Source organism: Macaca mulatta, chromosome 6 (genome assembly GCF_049350105.2).
Source record: "Macaca mulatta isolate MMU2019108-1 chromosome 6, T2T-MMU8v2.0, whole genome shotgun sequence".
Classification (NCBI taxonomy): domain Eukaryota; kingdom Metazoa; phylum Chordata; class Mammalia; order Primates; family Cercopithecidae; genus Macaca; species Macaca mulatta.
Genome location: NC_133411.1, coordinates 112,314,853 through 112,337,215, shown reverse-complemented (window position 1 = coordinate 112,337,215; position 22,363 = coordinate 112,314,853). Strand labels below are relative to the sequence as shown.

At 34.3% G+C, this 22,363-nt stretch overlaps 1 protein-coding gene and 1 long non-coding RNA gene across 10 annotated transcripts in view; one reads left to right on the top strand and one right to left on the bottom strand.

The window, feature by feature from the left end:
• LOC144341510 (uncharacterized) overlaps nt 1-22,363 on the bottom strand; it is a 122,559-nt gene that overhangs the window by 30,971 nt on the left and 69,225 nt on the right. The window contains exons 4-5 of one of the 2 annotated variants that reach the window (XR_013418470.1): nt 2,934-3,084; nt 361-695 (exon numbers count right to left, since the gene is read on the bottom strand). This is a non-coding gene — a long non-coding RNA (uncharacterized LOC144341510). Of the gene's footprint in view, nt 1-360; nt 696-2,933; nt 3,085-22,363 lie in introns of those variants that run through there. The other variant, XR_013418471.1, reaches the window with a different exon arrangement.
• NUDT12 (nudix hydrolase 12) lies at nt 186-14,231 on the top strand. 8 transcript variants are annotated; one of them, NM_001194123.1, is given in 7 exon segments: nt 186-461; nt 2,887-3,098; nt 3,668-4,257; nt 7,036-7,203; nt 8,276-8,389; nt 10,679-10,878; nt 12,116-12,232. In NM_001194123.1, coding segments are annotated over 6 exon segments (1,389 nt in total). In that variant the 5' UTR covers nt 186-461; nt 2,887-2,892; the 3' UTR covers nt 12,227-12,232.

Genomic DNA, 22,363 nt, shown 5'->3' with positions numbered 1-22,363 from the left:
CCAAGATTATTTAACAGAAAAGAATGCTTTGAGCACTCAATTGCACTGGACTGTATTGGAGAGAGGGCTGGGAGCTGGGTGCCAGACGCTGGGAAATTTATAATTGCTTCCTCAGGCCTACGGTTTTCCGATCTCCTGCACCACGTTCTATCTATACATCACAGTCTCAGGAAAAGAATTTTCAGACCTTCACTCAGCGCCAATCCTTTAGACCTCAATCTCTCCCGCGCGGGCTCCCAAACACCTCCCCCCGCAATCTCCGCCCCTTCTCCGGTTGCGCACAACCTGTGGGCTTCAAACTACAACTCCCATAAAGCCACGGGAAGACCCCGGATCGCCACAGGAAGTCGAGAAGGCTGCATCCGGCGCCAGGAAAAGCGAGTGGGATATCCCAATCCTTCGACTGCGATATCCCAATCCTTCGACTGCATCCTGGTCGCCTCTACTGTGGTCACCTTTGGGTTAGTAGAAGCAGCGGCGAGTTAGTCGTCTCAGTGTCCCCTCTGGGGACAGTGACCAGTTCCCTGGGCTCTTTGGTTCCCGCGCTGCTCTGAGTGGCCCTGCAGGGTAGTGTGGCGCAGCCTCGTAGTGGGTTGGTGGGCGCAGGCGCAGGAACCACAGACGCATTTGCAGGGACTCTCGGGACAGGGCGGAGGCGCAGGTGGTCCTGAGGTTAGTGGAGTTTCCTGCCCTAGCTGAGATGGGGAAAAGGAAGCGCTACTTAGGGAGTGATTTCACCTCGAAAGAAGGAACCTAACAGTAGTGGCAAGAAAGTAAAATATCTCAAGGCGTGTTACAATTTTCCGAGACCGTGCACAGGTGGCGCTTAATTGGTCTTGAGTGCCCAGGGAGTGGATGAAATTCGTTAATTGATGGTCAGTGACTTCAGTGACAGAGCAATATTTGAGGTCCTGTCCTGTCCCTCTCGGTCTATGAGAGCATGCGCAAGTCATGGGCCCCGGGTTACACGTCAGTAAAAGTGGATGTTGGTTTGTTAAAAATGTATGTCCCTTTAAATCTAATATTCTTTTAAATGATTTCTCGGAATAGTCCTTGAGCTTCTTGGAAAACAAGGGCAGCACTTTATTCTGCCTTCAAATCCTTACTTCTGTAACCTGCCAATGAGAATTGAAAAAGTAAATCAAACAGTAGAATTGGGTGTTAGAGTTTATGTGCTTCTCTGGAATGAATAATGGTACTGTCTCTAGATGGCTTTTCTGCTGAGAAAGCAAGAGGGAAAAGTGTACACTTTCCACTTTCTATCTCCACAGAATAGCATATGCATAAGCATTGCCCTGGAGGTAGTGAATGACGCTGTACTTTTGAAGGACAATTTTGCAGTCACCTAGCGCAGCCTGTGAGAATGTGAGGGAGTGACCGTGACCCTGGAACATGAAACAGTGAAATATTATTCAAACTAAACCTAGCTGAAAAAACTATAATATGGATTTTTGTAAAATAAATTTAAGAGAAAGACAATTTGAAGGGAGATCAGTACAGGAGCTGTACAGCAGTGCTTCAAAATAAAGTCCTGAAAAGTTAAAGCTTTTGTTATGCATAATATTTTAAAAGTATTTAGAAATTTCAATATGAAAAGAATAGCAAAGTAAATTCTAGAGTAAGTCAATTATTCTCTCATGTAGATATTACTTCTGGTAATTTCTAAACAGATTTCCACTATTAGGTTTTATCCAAGTGTTTCCATGACTCTGAGCTGTTTTAACATATTTATAAGTAGCAGAAAGACTCAAATAGGAAAGGTGAACAGCTCCAAAATAAGAAAATTAATCTTTACTCCTTGTTTTCCCTAAATTTTGTTCATACTATTCCAGCTATGCAATTCATCAGCCAGATTGCCCTTTCAGAACCCAGGAGACAGCAGCTATCAAAAACTATGGGCTATAACATTTCTGTCTTTTCAGCTTAAAAATCTTATTGCTTAGAATAATAGCAATGTAGTTAGAATCCCAAATCTTTTCTTAATAGCATTTCATAGAAAGAAAAATTATACCTTAAAAAAATACTTTGAGAAATTCACAGACAGTTGAATCATTAACCATTTTCACCATCCCCCCCACCAAAAAAGAAAAAAAAAAAAAAAGCTCAGTTTGTGCTCTACTATCTGCAGTCCATGATCAGGCAATGTTTAAGATGTGTGGGGCAGTTATTTGGGGGGGTTTTCCACCACTGAAAAGAGGGACAAAGTAGATAAAGTTAATGAGTTTTAAAAGCTGCTCTGATTCAAGGACAACAAAGTGATCAACAGAACTGTCCAATAATAAAACCAAAAATATATGGTCATCTGATTTGTGACAATATTTGTCTCAGTACAGTACAACAAAGATGGAAAGGTCAAGAATAATGCCGAATCATATGGATTATGCATTGGGTAAAAAAGTGTCTTGACCCCTACCTCACGCCATGAACAAAAATAGATCCTAGATGGATTACAGAATTAATTGTGCAAGGTCAAACAATAAACTGTTTTCATGTGAAACTTAGAAAATCTCTGCCTTTACTTCCATCTATTTTAATGTTCTCCCTGTCATGTCCCCACCTCATCATGAAGTCCCCTCTGGTGTACCCTAAATACCTCATCCTTATGTAATATGTTACCTGGTTCCCCCTCCCAAGGATATGGCCCCCTAGTCTGTGCTGTCAAAGCTCTTTATACATTATTTTGTGTAACTCCCATGAGCATATAAATTTCATTGTATTTGTAATTCTAAACTGATAACATTTTGAAATTGAAATGTATGCTGTTTAATGATTGCCTTTTGAAGAGTATATTGCCTTGGAAACCATTGCTGCTATTCTAACAATATCATTCATTGACAAAAAAGCAGTTGCAAATAAGCTTTTTCCCCCTATTTTCCTTCTTTTAAGGAAGAAATGTCTTCTGTAAAAAGAAGTCCAAAGCAAGAAATAGTTACCCAGTTTCACTGTTCAGCTGCTGAAGGAGATATTGCCAAGTTAACAGGAATACTCAGTCATTCTCCATCTCTTCTCAATGAAACTTCTGAAAATGGCTGGACTGCTTTAATGTATGCAGCAAGGAATGGGCACCCAGAGATTGTCCAATTTCTGCTTGAGAAAGGGTAAACATTTTAGGCTGTACCACCTGAAAGGGTTTGTGGTTTAATTTCTTTGTTACATATTTACTTTTAAATTTTGCTTGTTTCCATATTTATATTGTTGAACTACTAAATAACTCATTGGCTAATTTATGTAAACATGTAGCACAATTTTTCTAACTTAAAACTTTGTAACCTTTTTCATTGAGAAATTATTACTTTATAGCAAAGCAAATTTATGAGGAGTCTAATAATAAACTTTTCTCCCAAATAGAAAATGCAGATCTCACTATGACTACCAAGGACTTCTTGTAGAATTTTGGTATCTCTTTATAGTACATAAAACTTAATGCTGTTTTATTTTGTGAGTAATTATCCAGAAAGTGTAAGTATCCACTGTCTCTTTTTGTCATTTATGATTATTGTTCTAACCCTCCCAATAGTAAACTATGTAACACAAGAAAAAAAATCTATGTAATCATTAAAAAGAAGGACTTGAATGTGCATCTGGAAATATTTTATTGAAACAAATACAGGAGAAAGTGTTTACTTCCTATTTTACTTTTTCTCCCCATTTTTTCTTCCATCTGTAGGTGTGACAGATCAATTGTCAATAAATCAAGGCAGACTGCACTGGATATTGCTGTATTTTGGGGTTATAAGCATATAGCTAATTTACTAGCTACTGCTAAAGGTGGGAAGAAGCCTTGGTTCCTAACGAATGAAGTGGAAGAATGTGAAAATTATTTTAGCAAAACACTACTGGACCGGAAAAGTGAAAAGAGAAATAATGCTGACTGGCTACTAGCTAAAGAAAGCCATCCAGCCACAGTTTTTATTCTTTTCTCAGATTTAAATCCCTTGGTTACTCTAGGTGGCAATAAAGAAAGTTTCCAACAACCAGAAGTTAGGCTTTGTCAGCTGAACTACAAAGATATAAAGGATTATTTGGCCCAGCCTGAGAAGATCACCTTGATTTTTCTTGGAGTGGAACTTGAAATGAAAGACAAGCTACTTAATTATGCTGGTGAAGTCCCGAGAGAGGAGGAAGATGGATTGGTTGCCTGGTTTGCTCTAGGTATAGATCCTATTGCTGCTGAAGAATTCAAGCAAAGACATGAAAATTGTTACTTTCTTCATCCTCCTATGCCAGCCCTTCTGCAATTGAAAGAAAAAGAAGCTGGTAAGAAATGAATGCTGCTTTTTGTTGGTAAAATCTGGTTTTTAGAATTGAGTTGGAATTGTATGTATTTGCACTTTCCAGGGCCACTTTTGTTCCAATGAGCAGTGAAATTAGACTGCCTTCATCAGAAACCTCCTAAAGTTCTCACCGTAGGGGACTACTCTCCTGGGCAGTTAGTAGTTCTAATCAGCCCAGACTGATTTCCTGAGAATTAACACTGGTGCAGGATGATCTCATTTGATTCCTCAGTGAATAATTCTTGAGTTCCTGCTACACACAGAACATGATGGCAAAGACCTTGACTGTTTTGATTTGTTTTGTATTCTGTTGCTGGGGCTTTTTATGGCATGGTAAGAAATTAGAGTTTGATTCTAAAGTCCATTTAAATGTAACCTAACCTGTATTTAAATTTTTTTTTTTAAACAAAACACTGCACTGCACACTGACTGCATCATAGAGCATAAATTGCACACATGTAAGTAAGTGTGAAAGTTGGGAGTCTTGTTAAGAAGTAATTGAGTATTACAATTGCCCAAGTAAGAGATTGCAATGGCTTGAGTTAGAATGGAGGCAGTGGAGATGGAGACAAAGGGAGAATTTGAGATATTCTCGAGGTAGATGGATAGGGCTTGATCTGTAGGTTGAGACCCTTGTAAGTGAGAGATGGTGGTAATATGGCATGAATTAAGGTACTGATAGTAGAAATGGAGGAAAGAGGGTATATGCAAGATAAATTTTGGAGATAAAATCAATGGTCTTTGCTATTGGATATGGGATATATAATAATGAAGGAAAAGATTAAGAATGACTGCTAGGCTAGAGACTTTAATAATTTGGTATATAGTGATACCATTAATAATATGATGGGTAGAGCAAGGAAAGCAGGATAAACTTGGAGTAAATAAATCAAGAGTTTACTTTTGGGCATACTAAGTTTTAGAAATGGACATTAGAATCAGATGTCTGAACTGGAAATACCCATATGGCAGTCATCAACACAAAGATACTTAAATCCCAAAAAACTACTGAGATTACTTGGAGAGTTGAGAGTAAGCAAGAAAAACTCTCAGAGTAAGACCTGAATCCCCCTACATTTAAAGGTAAGCTGCAAGCAGGAGAGCCATCAAAGGAGTTGGAAACAGTGTGGCCATGAGGTAGGAAGAGACCAAGAGGCCTCAGGGAAACCAAGACAGCAGCATATTTCCAGGAGGGAGTGGTCAAATGTATTGAATGCTGTTATGAACTTGAGTAAGATGAAGGCAAAGTTTTGTGGGGCTTTTTTTTTTCTTTTTTTTTTTTTTAAAAGAATCTTTGTCTTTGGTAATATAAAGCTATTGATGAACTTGACAAGAGAAATGTCAGTGGAGTGAAAGGAACGGAAGCCAGATTATGGTAGATTGATAAGTTAATGGGAAGTTAGGAAGAGGTCACTTGTCAGTGACCACATTCCCTTAGGTGATAGAGGTCCTGCCAGAGACTGCTTAAATATCTCTGTCTCAAAGTGTGATGTGGTATGTTTTATTCTACACACCTGTGTAGAAATCATCAAGCTTTTTAAAGAAAATTTACTTTCTTTAGACATGTATATATCACTTTAAGATAAAAAAGATATGATAAATGAGCTAGTTGCTTGCTTTTTTCCCTTGTAGGAAAACTGAGGCCTTTTAACTCACTTGCTCTATAACTTTATACAGACTTAACTTTTCTGTGACTCAGTTTACTCCTACAGAAAATAATAATAGTACCTATCTTCTTTAGGGTTGCTCTAAACATAGGATAATCTATAAATATTCCTTGCATGATGCTTGGAACATTGTAAGTACTCAGTAAATGTTAGCTTTTCTTTTTGTGATGATTCTGAAATAATGTAAATACCCTAGCATGTTACATATTATAAGGTTAGGTAGCAGGCAAAAATGTAACGTTGTCTGTTCATTACAACTGTTTTATGTTTATTTTTCCCAGTTTAAATGATGTTAGAATTTTAATTATTATTTTGTTCATTTCAAAAATCTGTAGACCAAATAATGTATTTTAGGGAGGTGACTTTGTCAAGCATTTAAAATACAGCACTTCTAGTCTTATTGCCTCAACTGTAATATTTCTGGCCAGGTCGTATTAATTCTTTTTTGAACTACCAGAGTAAAACCTATAGCTAAAGTGTGTATATTTTAAGATTTATCCTATTAGGCATTTTTTGGTAAACAAAGTTAACCATGAACATAGTAAATGCAGTGTGTTTTATACTGTGTACATGCAGTCTCCCGTTGAAAATAGGTTCTGTTCCACACAGCATCGACCATCAATGGCATAGTCACCAAGAGAGTGGTGATAGCCTCCTACGGTTTCCTGGTAATATTTCCTTTAGAGTACAAATCTCAAGAACTGCTTTTGTGGTATATTTTTATTAAAATCACTATTGTAAAATCACTGTTTGTAAACTTACTCTACACTAGAATCATGAATACCCCAACTTTTAAAATCACCTACACTAAAAGCCTGATCTAATGTATGATGTAAGATAGATGTTAGTACTTCTATCTTATATCAGAGTTATATTTTATTCAAACTAAACTTGAATCTAATTTTTGTCATCCAGAAAATTAAATCTTTTACTTTAAAAGAAAAATACACGTTATAAAAATAGAAACACTAAAATACCTGATCACATAGCTATTCTTATTGTAACTTGAGAATATTTTACTTATATATTGATTTTATCACGTAATTAAATTTTTGTGCTTTTTTTTTTTTTTTTTTTTTTTTTTTTTTTTGAAGGGGTTGTAGCTCAAGCAAGATCTGTTCTTGCCTGGCACAGTCGATATAAGTTTTGCCCAACCTGTGGAAATGGAACGAAAATTGAAGAAGGTGGATATAAGAGAGTATGTTTAAAAGAAGACTGTCCTAGTCTCAATGGCGTTCATAATACATCATACCCAAGAGTTGGTAAGCCCTTTATTTTATATCTCCGCCACCTGGATCTTGGGGAATAGGATATTCTGGAAAGAGAAAATTTGTGAGGAGCTGAAAAGTTTTCCTTTTTATGGAAAACATGTCTAACCATTAAGAATGTAAGTGTTAAAGTGTAACATACTTTCATGATTTTTAAGTAAAAAAACATGGTACATTCAATAGCCATTTCTTAACTTTGGGTTACTCACTATGAACCTGATATGTTATGATACATGATTTCAAAAGTCAACCAGTGTGGCTCCACTTAATGGAGAAAAAGCCCCAACAATTTCTTGCCTGTTTGAGGCATTACCATAGCAGTACAGCCTGGCTAGCTTTTCACTACTGTTAATGTCTGCCTGTATTCTCTCTTCTAATTGCTGCTTTGAGTCTGCCGTAGGTTTGGAAATCTGATAACCCAGACCTTTAAAACTGTGTGAAAAAACGATAGGTAGGCTCAGCAACACCTGAGGAGGCCTCTGGGGAGAAAAATAACATGGCTTAGTGACATCTGTTTTTGTTGCTCAAGACCTTTTTACATTTAATTCCTAGTTCTTAGTCATGATATAGTGAGAAGAATTTGCTGAATTAGTAACTTCTAGAGAGATGAACTGCTATTTAAATTTTATTTAACAACTTAAATCTAATCATAGAACCATATTAGCTTTTAAAAACATTTTGTTAAGGGTTAGGATGGGAGAGGGAAATTATTTACAGTGGTAAAATTTGAATTTTCCTTATTTGCATGTATTACCTACTCAAAGTTTTTCTCATTAAAATAACAATACACCTAACATCCATAAGTACAGAATAAATGTTGCTGTTAAGATTGGGGGAAGAAGGACAAAAATGGTCTTCTGCTAGCTTATTGACACTATTCTGTACAATTTCGCTGAGATACTCTGTTGTCAGCTACATTAGGGCAGAAAGAAGCAATCTCTTACAGCCAGACGAGGGTTCTATCCCTATAGGAGATACACCTTTATTTTATCCTATCAGACAGTGTTTGCACATGAATCTAAATTCGTGTTTCCTGCCATTCAGATATATGTTTTTTTTTTAACAGATCCAGTAGTAATCATGCAAGTTATTCATCCAGATGGGACCAGATGTCTTTTAGGCAGGCAGAAAAGATTTCCCCCAGGCATGTTTACTTGCCTTGCTGGATTTATTGAGCCTGGTAAGCCTTTTCTTAATAATTTCTATTTAACTTATGATTTCAAAATACAAAGTTTAGATAACATTTAATAATCTCTGATAAATTATGTTATAAAACTGGGTTAAAGTATTTTAAACATGATACAATTTCAATAATAGTTTAAACATGTAATTCTCATGTTTTATATGAGAATTACATAAATTGCTTTTCCTAGTAATTGGATCTGCTTTGTTAAAAATTCAGTATTTGCTCTTTGATATGTTGCTCTTGACCCAGGTATCTAGGTTCCACCTCATTTCCTTCTGTACTAGACTCAACTGTCACCTTTTCGAAGAGGCCTTACTTAATTGCCCCAGATACATTAGTTAGCCCCCATACCCTGCATTCACAATCCCTGTCATCCTGCCTGATTTTTCCCTAGGGCACTCATCATCACCTAATATACTACGTATGTACTTATTAATTTATTATCTGCTGTCTCAAGAATATAAGTTTCATTAGCACAGGGACTTTATTTTATCCACTGCTATGTATGAAACCCTCATAGCACATGCCTATAGCACATGTAGTAGGTCAGTAAATGTTTGTGGAGTGAATATGTCTAAGTAATAAATGTTTTATCTCAATTTCCGTTTCCAATATTTGCATTACTAGATAATAGTAAACACACAGTATCAGGCTGTGTTCTGGAGAAGGATCATATCATATATATAAAACAGTATCAGGCTGTGTTACATATATATATAGTGTATGATCTTCATACAACCATATAAAATACACTATTACAGTGATTTTGCAGATGGGGCACTAAGGCATAGGGACGAAATAATCTGCTCAAGTTCAAACAGCGAATAAGTGATAGGGAAGGGATTTAAACCTGGGCATGTTGGCTTCTGAGTTCTTGCTGCAAATCCCTATAATGTCTTTAGTAGTTCTAGGTCATTGTCATTGTCTTAACTGCTGGGTAGTAATCCATTCATGAATATTCCATTATTTATCCCTTCTGCTGATTGGACATTTAAAGTTCTTATTACAAACAACACTGCAATTAATATTTTTATACTTGTGCACACTTGCAAGAGTTATCAGGATTGTATACACAGAGTAGCACCACCAGCTTATGTGATATGAGCATCTTACCCTTTTCTGTATATTGCCAAGTTGTCTCTAAAGTGCTTCTGCCAATTTATACTTCCTCCAGCAGAACATGAAATGTTCCATTATTCCACATCTTCACCAAGTTAGGATTTTTCAGACTTTTAAATTTGTCATTCTGAGGGGTGAATGAAATTGTATCGCGTTTTCGTTTTCATTTTCTTGCCGATGGAACATCTTTTTTCAAATGTGTATTAGGCATTCAGTTTTCATTTCTCTGAATTTTAGATGTTTGTCTTTTACCTAATTTTGTTTTCATTGTTTATCCTTTTTTATTCATTTTAAGAATTCTTAAATATGTAGCATATGCGAATCTTTTGTTATAGTTTTGCAAATATCTTATGCTAGTCTATAATTATATTTTTACTATATGTGTTCTCTTGATTATTGTAAGTTGTTAATTTTCGTGTAGGAAATTTATCAATCTATTTGAAATAGAAAGCTATATTTAAAATATATTTTGCTAAATACAGCAATATTTAGCAAAATGTTTCTAAACTTCCAGATTTAGTTAAAAATGATTTTACTTAGAAATGATTTCACCTATTCTAATTCTTAAATCCAACAAATTAGAAATATAAAGTACATTTATAGGCATCAGTTTATTTTATCATGGCAGAGTCAGCAGTCATCTAGAGGAAAACAATTGCTTAGAAAAAGTATTAAATTTCATCTTATGTAGTTTTTAATCTTTTCATGACCTGAAAAGAGTTACCTGCAATAATTGTTTGACAACATAATAAAACGAGTTTGAAAATTTTAGTGTGAAAGAGCTATTTGTAAAAATCATGTAATTTATATCTATTTAGTGGACAATATATAAATGAGATCAGATATAAAGTGTTTGCATAGTGTTTAACCAATATTAGGTGTTGGATATTTTTAGATGATATCATTATTTTTAAAATGTAACTGACAAATTTGGACCTTTAAAAAAATGAAAAGTTTATTGTTGGCATTTTCATATTCTTTATGTGGTCATGTACTTTAAAAATTTATGTTTTCTTCAATTACAGTCTAGTTTTAGGCTTCTGCTTTCTGATTATTTGAATTGGGTTTCTGTCCAAAGTGATTTCCAGATGTTTGAACGATTCAGGACACAAAATGTCCAGCGCATGTTCATCAGCAACTTGTTCTTTTGCTCCATTTCATTAGGAGAGACAATAGAAGATGCTGTTAGAAGAGAAGTAGAAGAGGAAAGTGGAGTCAAAGTTGGCCATGTTCAGTATGTCTCTTGTCAACCATGGCCAATGCCTTCCTCCTTAATGATTGGTTGCTTAGCTGTGGCAGTGTCTACAGAAATTAAAGTTGACAAGAATGAAATAGAGGATGCCCGCTGGTTCACTAGAGAACAGGTAAAGTTCAATTTAATTTCCTTCTTCTATTGATTGTTCCCTGACTGTATTGGTTTGGGCACAGAACAAGGATGCATATTTTCAGCAAGTTGAATGATGGCTTTGGCCCTCTCATTATGCATGGATTACATGGTAATTAGTAATTCCATACAAGAGGAGTATGTTTCACTAATGTGATCTATATGTGAGATTTTTCTAGTAGAGATGATTCTGTACCATTTTGAATTTTAGATTCCATTCCTACACATTAATAGTTCCTATCAGTGGGCTTAAACATTAATTCATAGATGAGAAACAGGAATATTCTCAAACCTTTTATATTTTAGTTTATAACATTAAAACAAGTGGCTCTCAAAAAACATCAGTAAGTGCTTAAAATTTTCAGAAAGTTTTTATTCATCTTAAAATGTACTTAAGGCCAAGAATGACATAACTGTATAATAAACATACACTTAAAATAACTTTTTAAAATGCCATTCCTAAATAATATATTGAAAGATGGATTACTCATCTGACCTGAAATTCTTTCTGACTTTGCCTGCATAAAATTAATTTTATTCTATGCTTAATCCAAAAAGATGGAATTTAGATTATTGCTTATGAATTTTATAAAAAAGAATCTGTTTCAAAAGTTGGCTTCACTTAGAAATTAAGTGTGGAGCATACATTTTGCTTTTTCATGATGTCATTTTTCATAAGGGAATGTGTCTTTCTGGAACATTTTAAAAATTGAATCACTAACTCAGTGAAGGAGTTAAAAATGCTGTACTAAATTTTGCATGTTGAGGCTGGGCGTGGTGGCTTATACCTGTAATCTTAGCACTTTGGGAGGCCAAGGCAGGAAGCTTGATTGAACCCAGGAGTTTGAGACTAGCCTGGGCAACATAGGGAGACCCTGTCTGTACAGATAATTTTTAAAAAATTAGCCAGGTGTGGTGGTGTGCATCTATGGTACCAGCTACTTGGGAGGCTGAGGCAGGAGGATCGCCTGAGCCCAGGAGGTCAAAGCTGCAGTGAGCCATGATTGTACCACTGCAACTCCAGTCTGGGTGGCAGAGTGCAAGACCTTGTTCCAAAAAAAAAAAAAAAACTTTGCCTGTAAATATGGATGTTGTCACTTTCTACTGTTATTCCCCGTAAAACTCATCACATTTTAATTGAATTATGTAAGTATGGGAATAGTATTTAAATATGACAGCTTTGAAATCCTAATGCATTCTGTTATGGTGTATTTTAGGTCCTGGATGTTCTGACCAAAGGGAAGCAGCAGGCATTCTTTGTGCCACCAAGCCGAGCTATTGCACATCAATTAATCAAACACTGGATTAGAATAAATCCCAATCTCTAAATCTAAGAACTAAGCTTTGGGTATTATTTAATAATTTCTAATAACACTCATTCCTTAAGTGATATTAGAGATTATTCAGTACTCTTGAGTGTCACAACACAGAATATCATGTTGGGTTTGGAAATATTTTCAAAATGTTCTTCTGTCTTAATCACAAATTCATATTTTTACAAATTACAATATTGCCTCAGATTATGTTAAATCTGGGTCAGCCTTCTCTGAACTTTTTCTTCATTGTTCTTCACAGTTTTATCTCAGAAAACCATTTTTCTAATAAGAGACATCGTGTTGGAAAGAAGTATGTTCTAGAAATGTGCGTAAATTTCAGTGCCTCTTATAAGCATTAAATTGATGACGAAAGTTCTTGATCTGAGAAATGAAACAAAAAGTTTTAATGAATTTTTAGCTTGTATTAGCTTGTATTGATTTTTTAGTCCTTTTGTTATCTTTAAGTTATCAGTATCTGGTTTTTGCTGATCTCCCCATTGTAGTTCCACTTGCTCTTTCCTGGGGGTTCCATTGTTCTAGCAGTGGAGGTGTTATAGTGTAGCCACTTGTCTAATTTGACCAGTGTTAAGAATTTTCTTATTTTAATAATTAACTCTAATAGAGATTTAATAATTAACTCTAATAGAGATTTCAGTACCACACCCTCCTGGAAGGAGAAAAGCATACTATTATATCTAGGACCTCTCTTTTAAACCTAAAATTAATTGACACATCTACTTATATGTCACTTATACCTAAAGCTGTTATTAAGACAAATCAAGATTCTCTGGTTTTGCACTGAAATTAAACTTGAAAGGAATTCTCCTGAAAGGTCGGATATTAAATAAGTCCCAGGCAGATTTACATATTTAATTGAAAACATTGGCTTTATTTCATTTCGTGATGAGTGATGTATCTGCATTAGCAAAAAATCGTATAATCATTACCAATAATATTTATTATGCTCAAATATATCTTGGCTTTGACCTTATTTCAACATATTCTAAGAAGCCTTGATAAAATAAGTATATTTTAGAGCTGAATCAGTAAGATTCTAGAGAAAGCAAAACATAGTAGTTCACAATTTTGCAACATAGAAAGTCACATTTTATAAGGCTATTTTGAAATTGATTTAATAGCTATTATAGTTTATGAATATCAAAATTTGTATAATTTGGATCTTTACTAATGAATGCTAGAGCTGGAAGAGACCTTAAGGATAATATATGAAATTGACTTTCCTTATTTTATAGATAAGGAAAAAGAAATTGTGAAAGGTGAATTTACTTAATTAGTGAAAGTTACATAACTAATTAATTACAGCAGTCTGTACTATATAATGCAGAGGACGATTCTCCCTGTAATAGGAACTAGAAGCTATTACTAAAAATATAATAGACAGAATTAAAAGAAGGAATGATAAGAATAAATTTAACTTACAAAATATTGTTAATTAAAATTTTAGATACTTAATGTTTATTTAACTTAAATAATAACTGTCAGATAAAACTTCATTTTACTAATGAGCTGTGATTTTCTTAGGAATTGATGAAGGCTTATTGGTATCAAGAATTTAAACCAAATTAAAACTGACACAGGACATTTAGATACATAATAAAATTTGAGCTACATAAGTATATGGAAAATAATGTACCTTGATTATTATGAAACAGAGCGTCTTGAAATTCAGTTTTACTCCAAATGTACTTTTAATACTTACAGATTCTAAGATTACATTGTAAAATTCCAGGTTGTCATAATGTTAAGATAGGAAAGTGGAATATAAAGTATCAACAAGTGTGGTTATACGTTTTGTTTTAGATATTTAATCCTTACTTGGGGAAAAATCAACATCAAAGTAAATTATTGTTTTAATAACAACTTTAAATTGCCAACCTCTGAGAGGTGAAAAGCTATGTAAATAGAAGGAATGGCCAATTCAAAAGAATAGTAGACGTGGTAGTGCCATGAGTGTATTCTACTGGAAATGAATGTCATAATAAATTTTTAAAATTGATTTTGTTTTGTGTGTGTGTGTTTAACATGTTTTGACAAGTCTCTTGAAAAATGAGTAAAGCCTAATTTCAGTTCTTAACCTGTTTCGAATTGATGACGTGTACAAAAAATGCAGAAGCCTTTTTAAAGTGTCTGTGTTTGGGAGACTTAAAACTTTCATTTGAATCTTAAAATATAGTTTGGGGTCAAATACAAACAGACTTACATATACATACATACATATATAAAGTCAATAGTTTTTGCTCTTCAGGTTTAAAGCAATATATCTGGTATTATTTTTATTACTTGTCTAATATTGCTAATTGTTGGATTTTGACATTTTCACATGTTGATGGAACATGAAGAGTTAGAAGGCCACATCTTTCATTCAGTTGGAAAAATGAGAAATTCTTTTAAAGACCCGGTTAGGGATTTGGCTGAAGACAGAAAATAATAGAATAACAAAGGGAGAGACCATGAGATGGAAGGAGGAAGAATAAGTTTGTTAATAAACGAAATAAACTAAATTAAATCCCACATATAACAACAATAGATGGCTGGTCTTGGAACTGTGTTGCTAACATGGATACAATAAAATATTAAGTGAAAATGTTCCATAAAACAAATCCATTAATTATTTAGAGTAAAATTTTCACAGTGCAAATTTTATTAGGGCTGAGACCCAGTTGTTAGGTTCTGGGAGAGAGAGGGAGGGAGGGAGGGAAAGATGGGTGGTAGCTATTGAGTGAAATGTGTGTATTTGTTGAGGTTAAAACGGGCTGTTTATTAGAAAAAAAATGTGTAGGACAAAGTAAATCCAATGTGCAAAAGTAGGAGTTTCTGTCTTCAAATATTTAAGATCTAGGTCCTGAGGCTAAGCAAGAGTAGCTGTCAAGAGGTTGGAAAAGGCAGGGAAGTTTGATATTCTGTGCAGGAAGGGTGCTTGGTAAGTGGGGGCAGATGCCTGAGAGCTTTAACCCCACAGGAGCAGATGAGAGACAGGCTGTATTTTGGGGTAAGGGTAATAATGTTGCCAAGTACCTGCACCTTCAAAATGAGTCACTGACTGGAGGAATTACTTGTGAACATAAACTAAATACTAAAAACCTACCATCCTTCCAGGACAATCAGAATAGAATTCAAAAGAATTTCTGAAAGAGGGAGTGAAGTTTATTATATATGATAGATTTTCAAGTAATTCCATTTTTTTTGCCCAAAACTAGAAATGGTCAAAAGAAAGGGCATTTAAATAATAAGGATGGCATAGGGAAAACAGGTAATCAGCAGCCTGAATTCTTGTTTGAGGAAAAAAAAATGAATTTTCAACTATGGGATGAATGTTTGGACATGTTAATTGGGCCAAGAGGCAAATTACTCATTCTATTTTTACTGAAGGATATCTATATATAGTTGTATTCATTGGTGGAAGTGATACTTTTAACTTTTATTTCTTCAAGACTTTTTTTTTTCTTGCTAAGGAGTCAAAGTCATAGCAGTAGACAATAGATATTCCTCCTTTTTGCAACTCCTGGTATAGTGATAACTCTCCAGAATAGTGGGTCTGCTGTAAAATTTTAAACAGATTTTAAGTTGGGGCGGGGGGAAACTTTCTCCTAATGGAAACATTTTTCTTTCTCACTAGAAGCCTGATAAGAGACAGACAAACTCAGCATAAAGAATGAAAAAATGCCCTGGCTTTCCATTCCTGGGCTCATGGGAACGATACCAGACAAATTCTTTGCCTCACCTGTGGAGGATTAAGACCATTCTAACCACTTAACTTGTGAGGAGGTTTTATTTTTAGTAATGTGGAAGTTGCACCCAGCAGTAGAAATTGAAACTGGTACTCTTGTTTATTTTAAAACAGAGTAAGTGGACAAGTGATCTAGTCTGAAGTTTATTTTTGTTTACTTTTTATCCTGCCCATTTCACTCTAGCCTGAAATTGTCTGTTGGAGCAGTGTGATGTTCCGAACATCTCAGTAGAGTACTTTGTAAATATTTATTACTACTCTCAGGTAGCGGTGAGCTGAAATCATCTCTGTCAGTGGGGGTAAAAATGATTTAAACTGCCATTTATCCAACAGCTTTACTGCTAAGAGTTATTTTGCTTTTTTGTTAGGTTTACTTGTGTTTATGGAACAAATTTGAATAGTACCAAGCAGTTTGGAGAATTTGGAACTCCAAAGAAAAGATGCTGAAAGATGTGTGCAAATTCAAACCTCAGGTGCTTGGGTGGTCCTGCCATCATCCCCCCTCTATACCATACTGAGGGCTTCCATGGGAGTGTATCCACAGGTGGGAGGCCACTGGGAAATCTGTGTGTTCTGGGGTAACAGGAGAAAATATGCATGTATCTGTGTGGACCTCAAAGTTTTCATGGCTGTAGAAATGTTTAATTATTATTATTTCCAAAAAATACCAAATTTTTCTACAAATTACTAGCTTGCCATACCAATCTTTTTTTTTTAGTTCCCAGCCACTTCCTACATTCTCATGCAAAATAAACACATTTTTCATTCTATTATAATAGTAAATTTATCATATAAAGAGCTTTGTTTTATACAGTGAAAACAGTATGTACATTCTCCTTGTTCAGTCTATCTAACATCAGTACTAATGAATTGTAATTTTTTGCAAATTTAGATTTCTGGACATTATAAAAGTTATTTTTTACCTGTTGTTTACAATATATTTCTAAGAATTACAGATCTCTATTTACAACAAGCTTTTAAGGAAGCATAACTGTTTAGTGTATTCTCAATACTAGTAATTTTTACACATGACTATATATTGAAGGTTGACAGTTATTTTATCCTTAACCCCATAAAATGAATATTAGTAGTATTATCCCCATTTTACAGTTGGCTAAAATGGGGTAACTTCTCAAAGTCATGTTATTAATAAATAGGAGAGCCAAAGCTTAAGCCCAAATACTTTACTCCATATCCTTTCCTTTCTTACCAGAGCTATCCTAAAGATGTTTCCTAATAACTCTGCATTGACAAAAGCACTTCCAGGCTCAGTTTCCTTCTTTAGTCTCCTAAATTTTGCATATTTTTCAGGTTGAATCTTCTACTCTACACATTTCTGCAGGACATTCTTTGGATCCCACATTTCTCTCTCCAACTGTCCAACACACCTGCTTGGATGTCCCAGAACCTCCCAAATACTGCATGTCTGAAATTAAATTACCTTTTTTCCCCAAGCATCTTCCTGCTTCTGTATTCCTGTGTTATTATAATATTGCCTAACATGGAAGTTTGGGCACTGTTTTAATTTGTCTGCTTTATCCCTTACCCCACTCTACTTCTCAACCAAACAATCTCTTCAATCCTGTCTTTTTAATCTCTTAATACTTCTTGAATCTCGATATCTCCCTCTCTTTCCCTCTCCCTCTTCTCTTTCTCCCTCTGCCACCATCCTACTTCAGATCATTCATCTGGTTTCTGCATCAGCCCCTTAACACTGGTCTCCCTACTTTCTAGTTTCATTCCCAATCGATTCTTCACACTGCAGCCAAGGAGATCTTGCTAAGGAACAATTTCATCTAGTCTTTGCCTTACTTCAAACCCTTCAAAATAATGCCCCTCACTGTCCTTGGACAAAGGAAAAGTCTAATTTCCTAGCATGGCAAGTTACCTCTTCTCTTTCAACTTTCATCATTTTCCTTTCCTTCAACCTCTTATTATACCATGATTTATGTTCCTGCAGAGCCATAGACAAGCCTTCTAAATTTTCATTATGCATTAACATTCATTAAGGACCACCTGAGTAATTATGGCTAATTCCATATGTTACTAATCCAAGTAGAAATAATTTTTCATTTATTTAATATTCTAAACTGTACTTATAAACTATATTTTCATTTACATATCTCATGAGATTAAAAACTTCTATATCAGGAACTATAATACTTATCCCAGTTTTACAAATGAGCGCACTGAATCTGAGAGAAGTCAAGTCAGTTTCCCAAGGTAAACATAGGATATGGAAACTGACTGAAATTTAAGTCTTCTGAATCAAAGCCTATTACCTCTACCATACTATATGCCATACTGCTTCTGCCCTGTCTACCACACAAAGGTAAATGAATTACCTAATATTTAGCCCAACCCATTGAATAGCTGAACTAGATCATTTAAGTTTTTGTTTCTGTTTGGCTTGCCTCTATTTCATCTGCACCATGTGAACATCATAGGTGTGTTTAATAAATACCACTATCAAAATTCTGAAGCCACAAAAGCACACACTGCATCAGTGTTTACTAAAAGTATATTTGAATATAAACAGACTGTTAGGAATGGTTAAGACAGATAATAGAATCGTTAAAGGATGGGTGATCATGCCTGATGCTGCATAAGATTAAATATGCTAATCAGAGTTTGGATTTAGAGAACCTAGATAAATCCAAAGTAGAGCAAGAAAAGGTACTCAAATCTTCAGCTTCTTGCTTGTTGAAAATACATACTGCATTTTATCCATGTCTCCTTCAGAACTGAGCAATTTATGAAGGCTTTACCCAGGTGAGCTTATTATACATGCTTTTTTCTTCCTTTTTGAATGCCATATTCTCTATTTTAATCCTTGCTGTTCTAAATTAGTTCCTTGGCAAAGGATAATAGCAAAGGGAATATTATTTGAATGTTATATATGAAGACAATTTAATAACATTTCTTTCCAGTCACAAAATATCCAACAGCTGTTTGTAACTTACTTTGTTACCAAATTGAGAGGATGGATACGTCCAAAGAAAATTCTAAATAATCAATATGTTTGGGCCTCTTTTATTTATGCTAAGAAAGACATCATGTGCACATTCGAATAAGCACCATCCATATCCTAATTTGGTTATTTCAAGTAAATTGTGCATTTGGAAAGCAAGGAAAATGCAACTGACAAGCTAGGCTTCTAAACATAATTGAAATTCATTCTGAATGCAGGAAGGGTCAGTTTCATTTCAAAGCAGTAGACCTTGTTGTGAATTCCTATATTCTGCTTTGTTTCCATTGCAGCATTAAATTTACTAATCACCAAAATGATTTTTTCATCTGGTTAAGTTACTAGAATTTTTTCTTAATTTTATACTTAATTTTGCTTAAATAAATGTTTATATTCAATTGTTTTTATATTAATTAAAACATTTTGATTTCATGAAAGAAGACATTTAGGATGTTGAAATTTTTTCTATTACAATTGCAATTACTCTGTGATTTAGAACAATTTCATAGGCAAAATATTCTGGCCAATATCTTTTTGTAAATAATCCAAAATCAAACTGCAAAATAGCCTATTTACAATCTTGCTGTTACTTAATCTTTACATCTGGTTATTTCAAACAAATTGTCCATTTGGAAAGCAAGATTTTTTTACTCTTACTATGATTTTTATGGAAATTTATACTTGCTATAAAAGCCTCCTTTCACCATTAAGAATTCAGCCAGCTCTTTTTACCTTACCCGTGCTCACTCAGAATTTAAATATTAGATAATTTTTAATCTCCTTTTCCTCTCAGATAATTTAAATTTTAGCTCATTTATCTAATGTTGGATTAAAATGATGTTAAATAAGTATTCCTAAATGATATGTTTGAAAAATAAATTGAAAAATAAACCTTTATTATCTATATTGTTTTAAGATATTATTCCCTTAGTTGCTAGCAATTACCTTTTAATTATATGTAAAGTCATCTAACTTCTTAAAGAAATCTGTACTAATCATGTGATGGAATTACAATTAGGATGCTTATAAGTTAGTCTTGGTATCTTCTCTCCAGGGGAAAAAAGTCATCCACTGACCAGGTTTTTAAAAAGATCTGTAAAATGACAGCAGGAATTTCACTGTGTTGTTTCAGATCTTCAACCCTTACCAGATGTGATGACCATTTCGTGGTCCCTGATTATTTTTACAAAAAGTAGAATAAAAATTCATAATGTTATCTGATTTGTGAAGATGTACACACACTGCCCAAAATCCACTGATAACTTATTCTGATCCCATGAGACTGTAGAGACCTCGGTGAATTTGAGATGGAATGGGATGTTAGCACTGATTATCCGCCCAATTTAAAACCAGTCATAAAGTGATTAAATTAACCTGGCAGATTAATTCTAAGCATAATTTTCTCATTCCCTCATCATTGGCCAGACTGCAATTTACATACTTTTTTATGACAGTGGGCAAAAATGCAGCACAGTCAATAGCTTCAGCTGTATACAAAGGAGGTCAGCAGGAAATAGTAAGCATAGAACATTTTAAAATAAATGCCTTTTTATTGCTTTCAAAAACATGTTTGGATTAAGCTGCAGAAATGTATTTACTTAAGTGAATAAGTAAGCATAGAAAATGTTTTAAAATGGGGATTCTAAGATTGGAGATTTCTCCTCTAAATCTTTTGATTAAAGCCTCTTTGAAGCCCTTTTATCTTGTTTGCGTTAATAGTCCTATCAAATTATTTTTTCTGAGGTAACACAGTAATTTCAAAGTAATTCAAGTTACTTTGAATTATGAACAAATAATGAGATTTAGCATTGTCCAAAGTGCCCTTAATATTGCTAACAATAATTGGCTCTTAATAATAGATGATAACATTGCCACTAAAATGTTATAAAGGTCATATTTATTATTTTCTTCCAAATGACTTGAAGTAGAATTAACATACAGCCATTTCTTAGGCTAACATAAGCAAAGCACAATCTTGATAGGGATAAGATACATTTTGAGTGTTTATTTTAAATATTTACTTGAGATTTTTCTTAATCTTTAGAATTTAGAAGGGTGGTTATACATCAGTTTTCCTTGATTCTAGACTGGAAAGGAATGAAGATGTCACAGGGGTCCTGCTTTCAGGAATCGGAAACTCTCTGGTGTCAGCAGAATTGATGAGCTCTGCGTCTGGGGAACACCAACACAACTTCATTGAAAGAGTTACAGGGATTTCATGTTTTGGAGGAATTATACACAGAGGTTTCTGTTTGAAGGTATATTCAAATGCTACTTCAAACTGAGGTTTAAGTTTGAGTATTTCAAAATTAGGAGGATGTCATTTAAACCCAGCAAGAGTTGACGATTCAGCACTTATTAAGTCTTCAGAGAAACATAGCTCTTCTGTAACATGGTTATTGAAGTAGTGTGGCTCCACTTCAATAAGCAAAAAAAGAGACAGCATTCCTCTTTAGAAAACTCAAAGGCATTGTTCGTTTAATTAATAGGTAAGGAAAGTCTTGAGCAGAAAAAAAAGTAGTCCCTGAGATGTATTCAATTAGCCTTTTGTGCCTATTCTTTTGCTAACTTTACAAAGCATTTAATCATATATTTAAGTACATGTGTGTGCTTTATTTTTTCTTTCTTCATCTTAATGGAAATACACCTTCATAGTATAAACTTTTACTATTTGAAATACATGTGTTAAAATGAAGTTATCACTTCTTGTTGTGGATTATAATTAGTCAAAGAGGAATAATGTAAAATGTCACACAGGACTGAGTCAATTTTGAAAATGGGCTTCTCAAGATAGATTTTGAAACTCCCTGTGCTGGTCAAGGTCAACGTAGGGGAAAACCATAATTACAGAAATCTCAGACCTAGCAATTCAAAAAATATATAGAGTAGCTAGGGTTCTAATTGTAATTGGATAGGGTGATTTCTCTTCATACAGTGATATTTAATTCATGCATCATTCTGCATGAGGGATTAGCTAAACTTCCAGTCTAATAGTCATTCTAAAGCCAGAGAGGAAATGAAGCAAAGCAAAATACAGTTCTTCAGGGATTTCTAGTCTAATAATGTCATGATAGCACGTAGAGTATGACTGCATCTTTAAAATCTTCTAAAGCAAGGGACACACACCACTGCTGGAATGCACAGTGGTTTGGAGTGGTGCAAGATGAGATACTTCCTTTTTATTAGTTTTGTTTTAATATGTGTTAGATATAACCCAGGATTTACACCTATATTATTGCCTAACTTGAAGCTAAAGTAAAAGAAAAAATTAAAAAAAAAAACTGTTAAGCAAATAACAGCATAGCTGTTTTATGGATGTTGTAGAACTCGTGAAGGTAGTATGCAAATGACTGAAGCTGGGAAACAATAGATAATGTATTAATTCATCCAACAAATATTTATTAAATGCTATGTTTCCTCCACACATATGCAA

What these genes read in the sequence shown, in the direction of transcription:
- NUDT12 (XM_015140490.3), top strand. Translation starts at nt 2,893, where the DNA reads ATGTCTTCTGTAAAAAGAAGTCCAAAGCAAGAAATAGTTACCCAGTTT. An exon ending in TACATCATACCCAAGAGTTG is followed by an intron (nt 7,204 to 8,275) that starts GTAAGCCCTTTA and finishes TTTTTTTAACAG; the next exon opens with ATCCAGTAGTAATCATGCAA. An exon ending in GCTGGTTCACTAGAGAACAG is followed by an intron (nt 10,879 to 12,115) that starts GTAAAGTTCAAT and finishes GGTGTATTTTAG; the next exon opens with GTCCTGGATGTTCTGACCAA.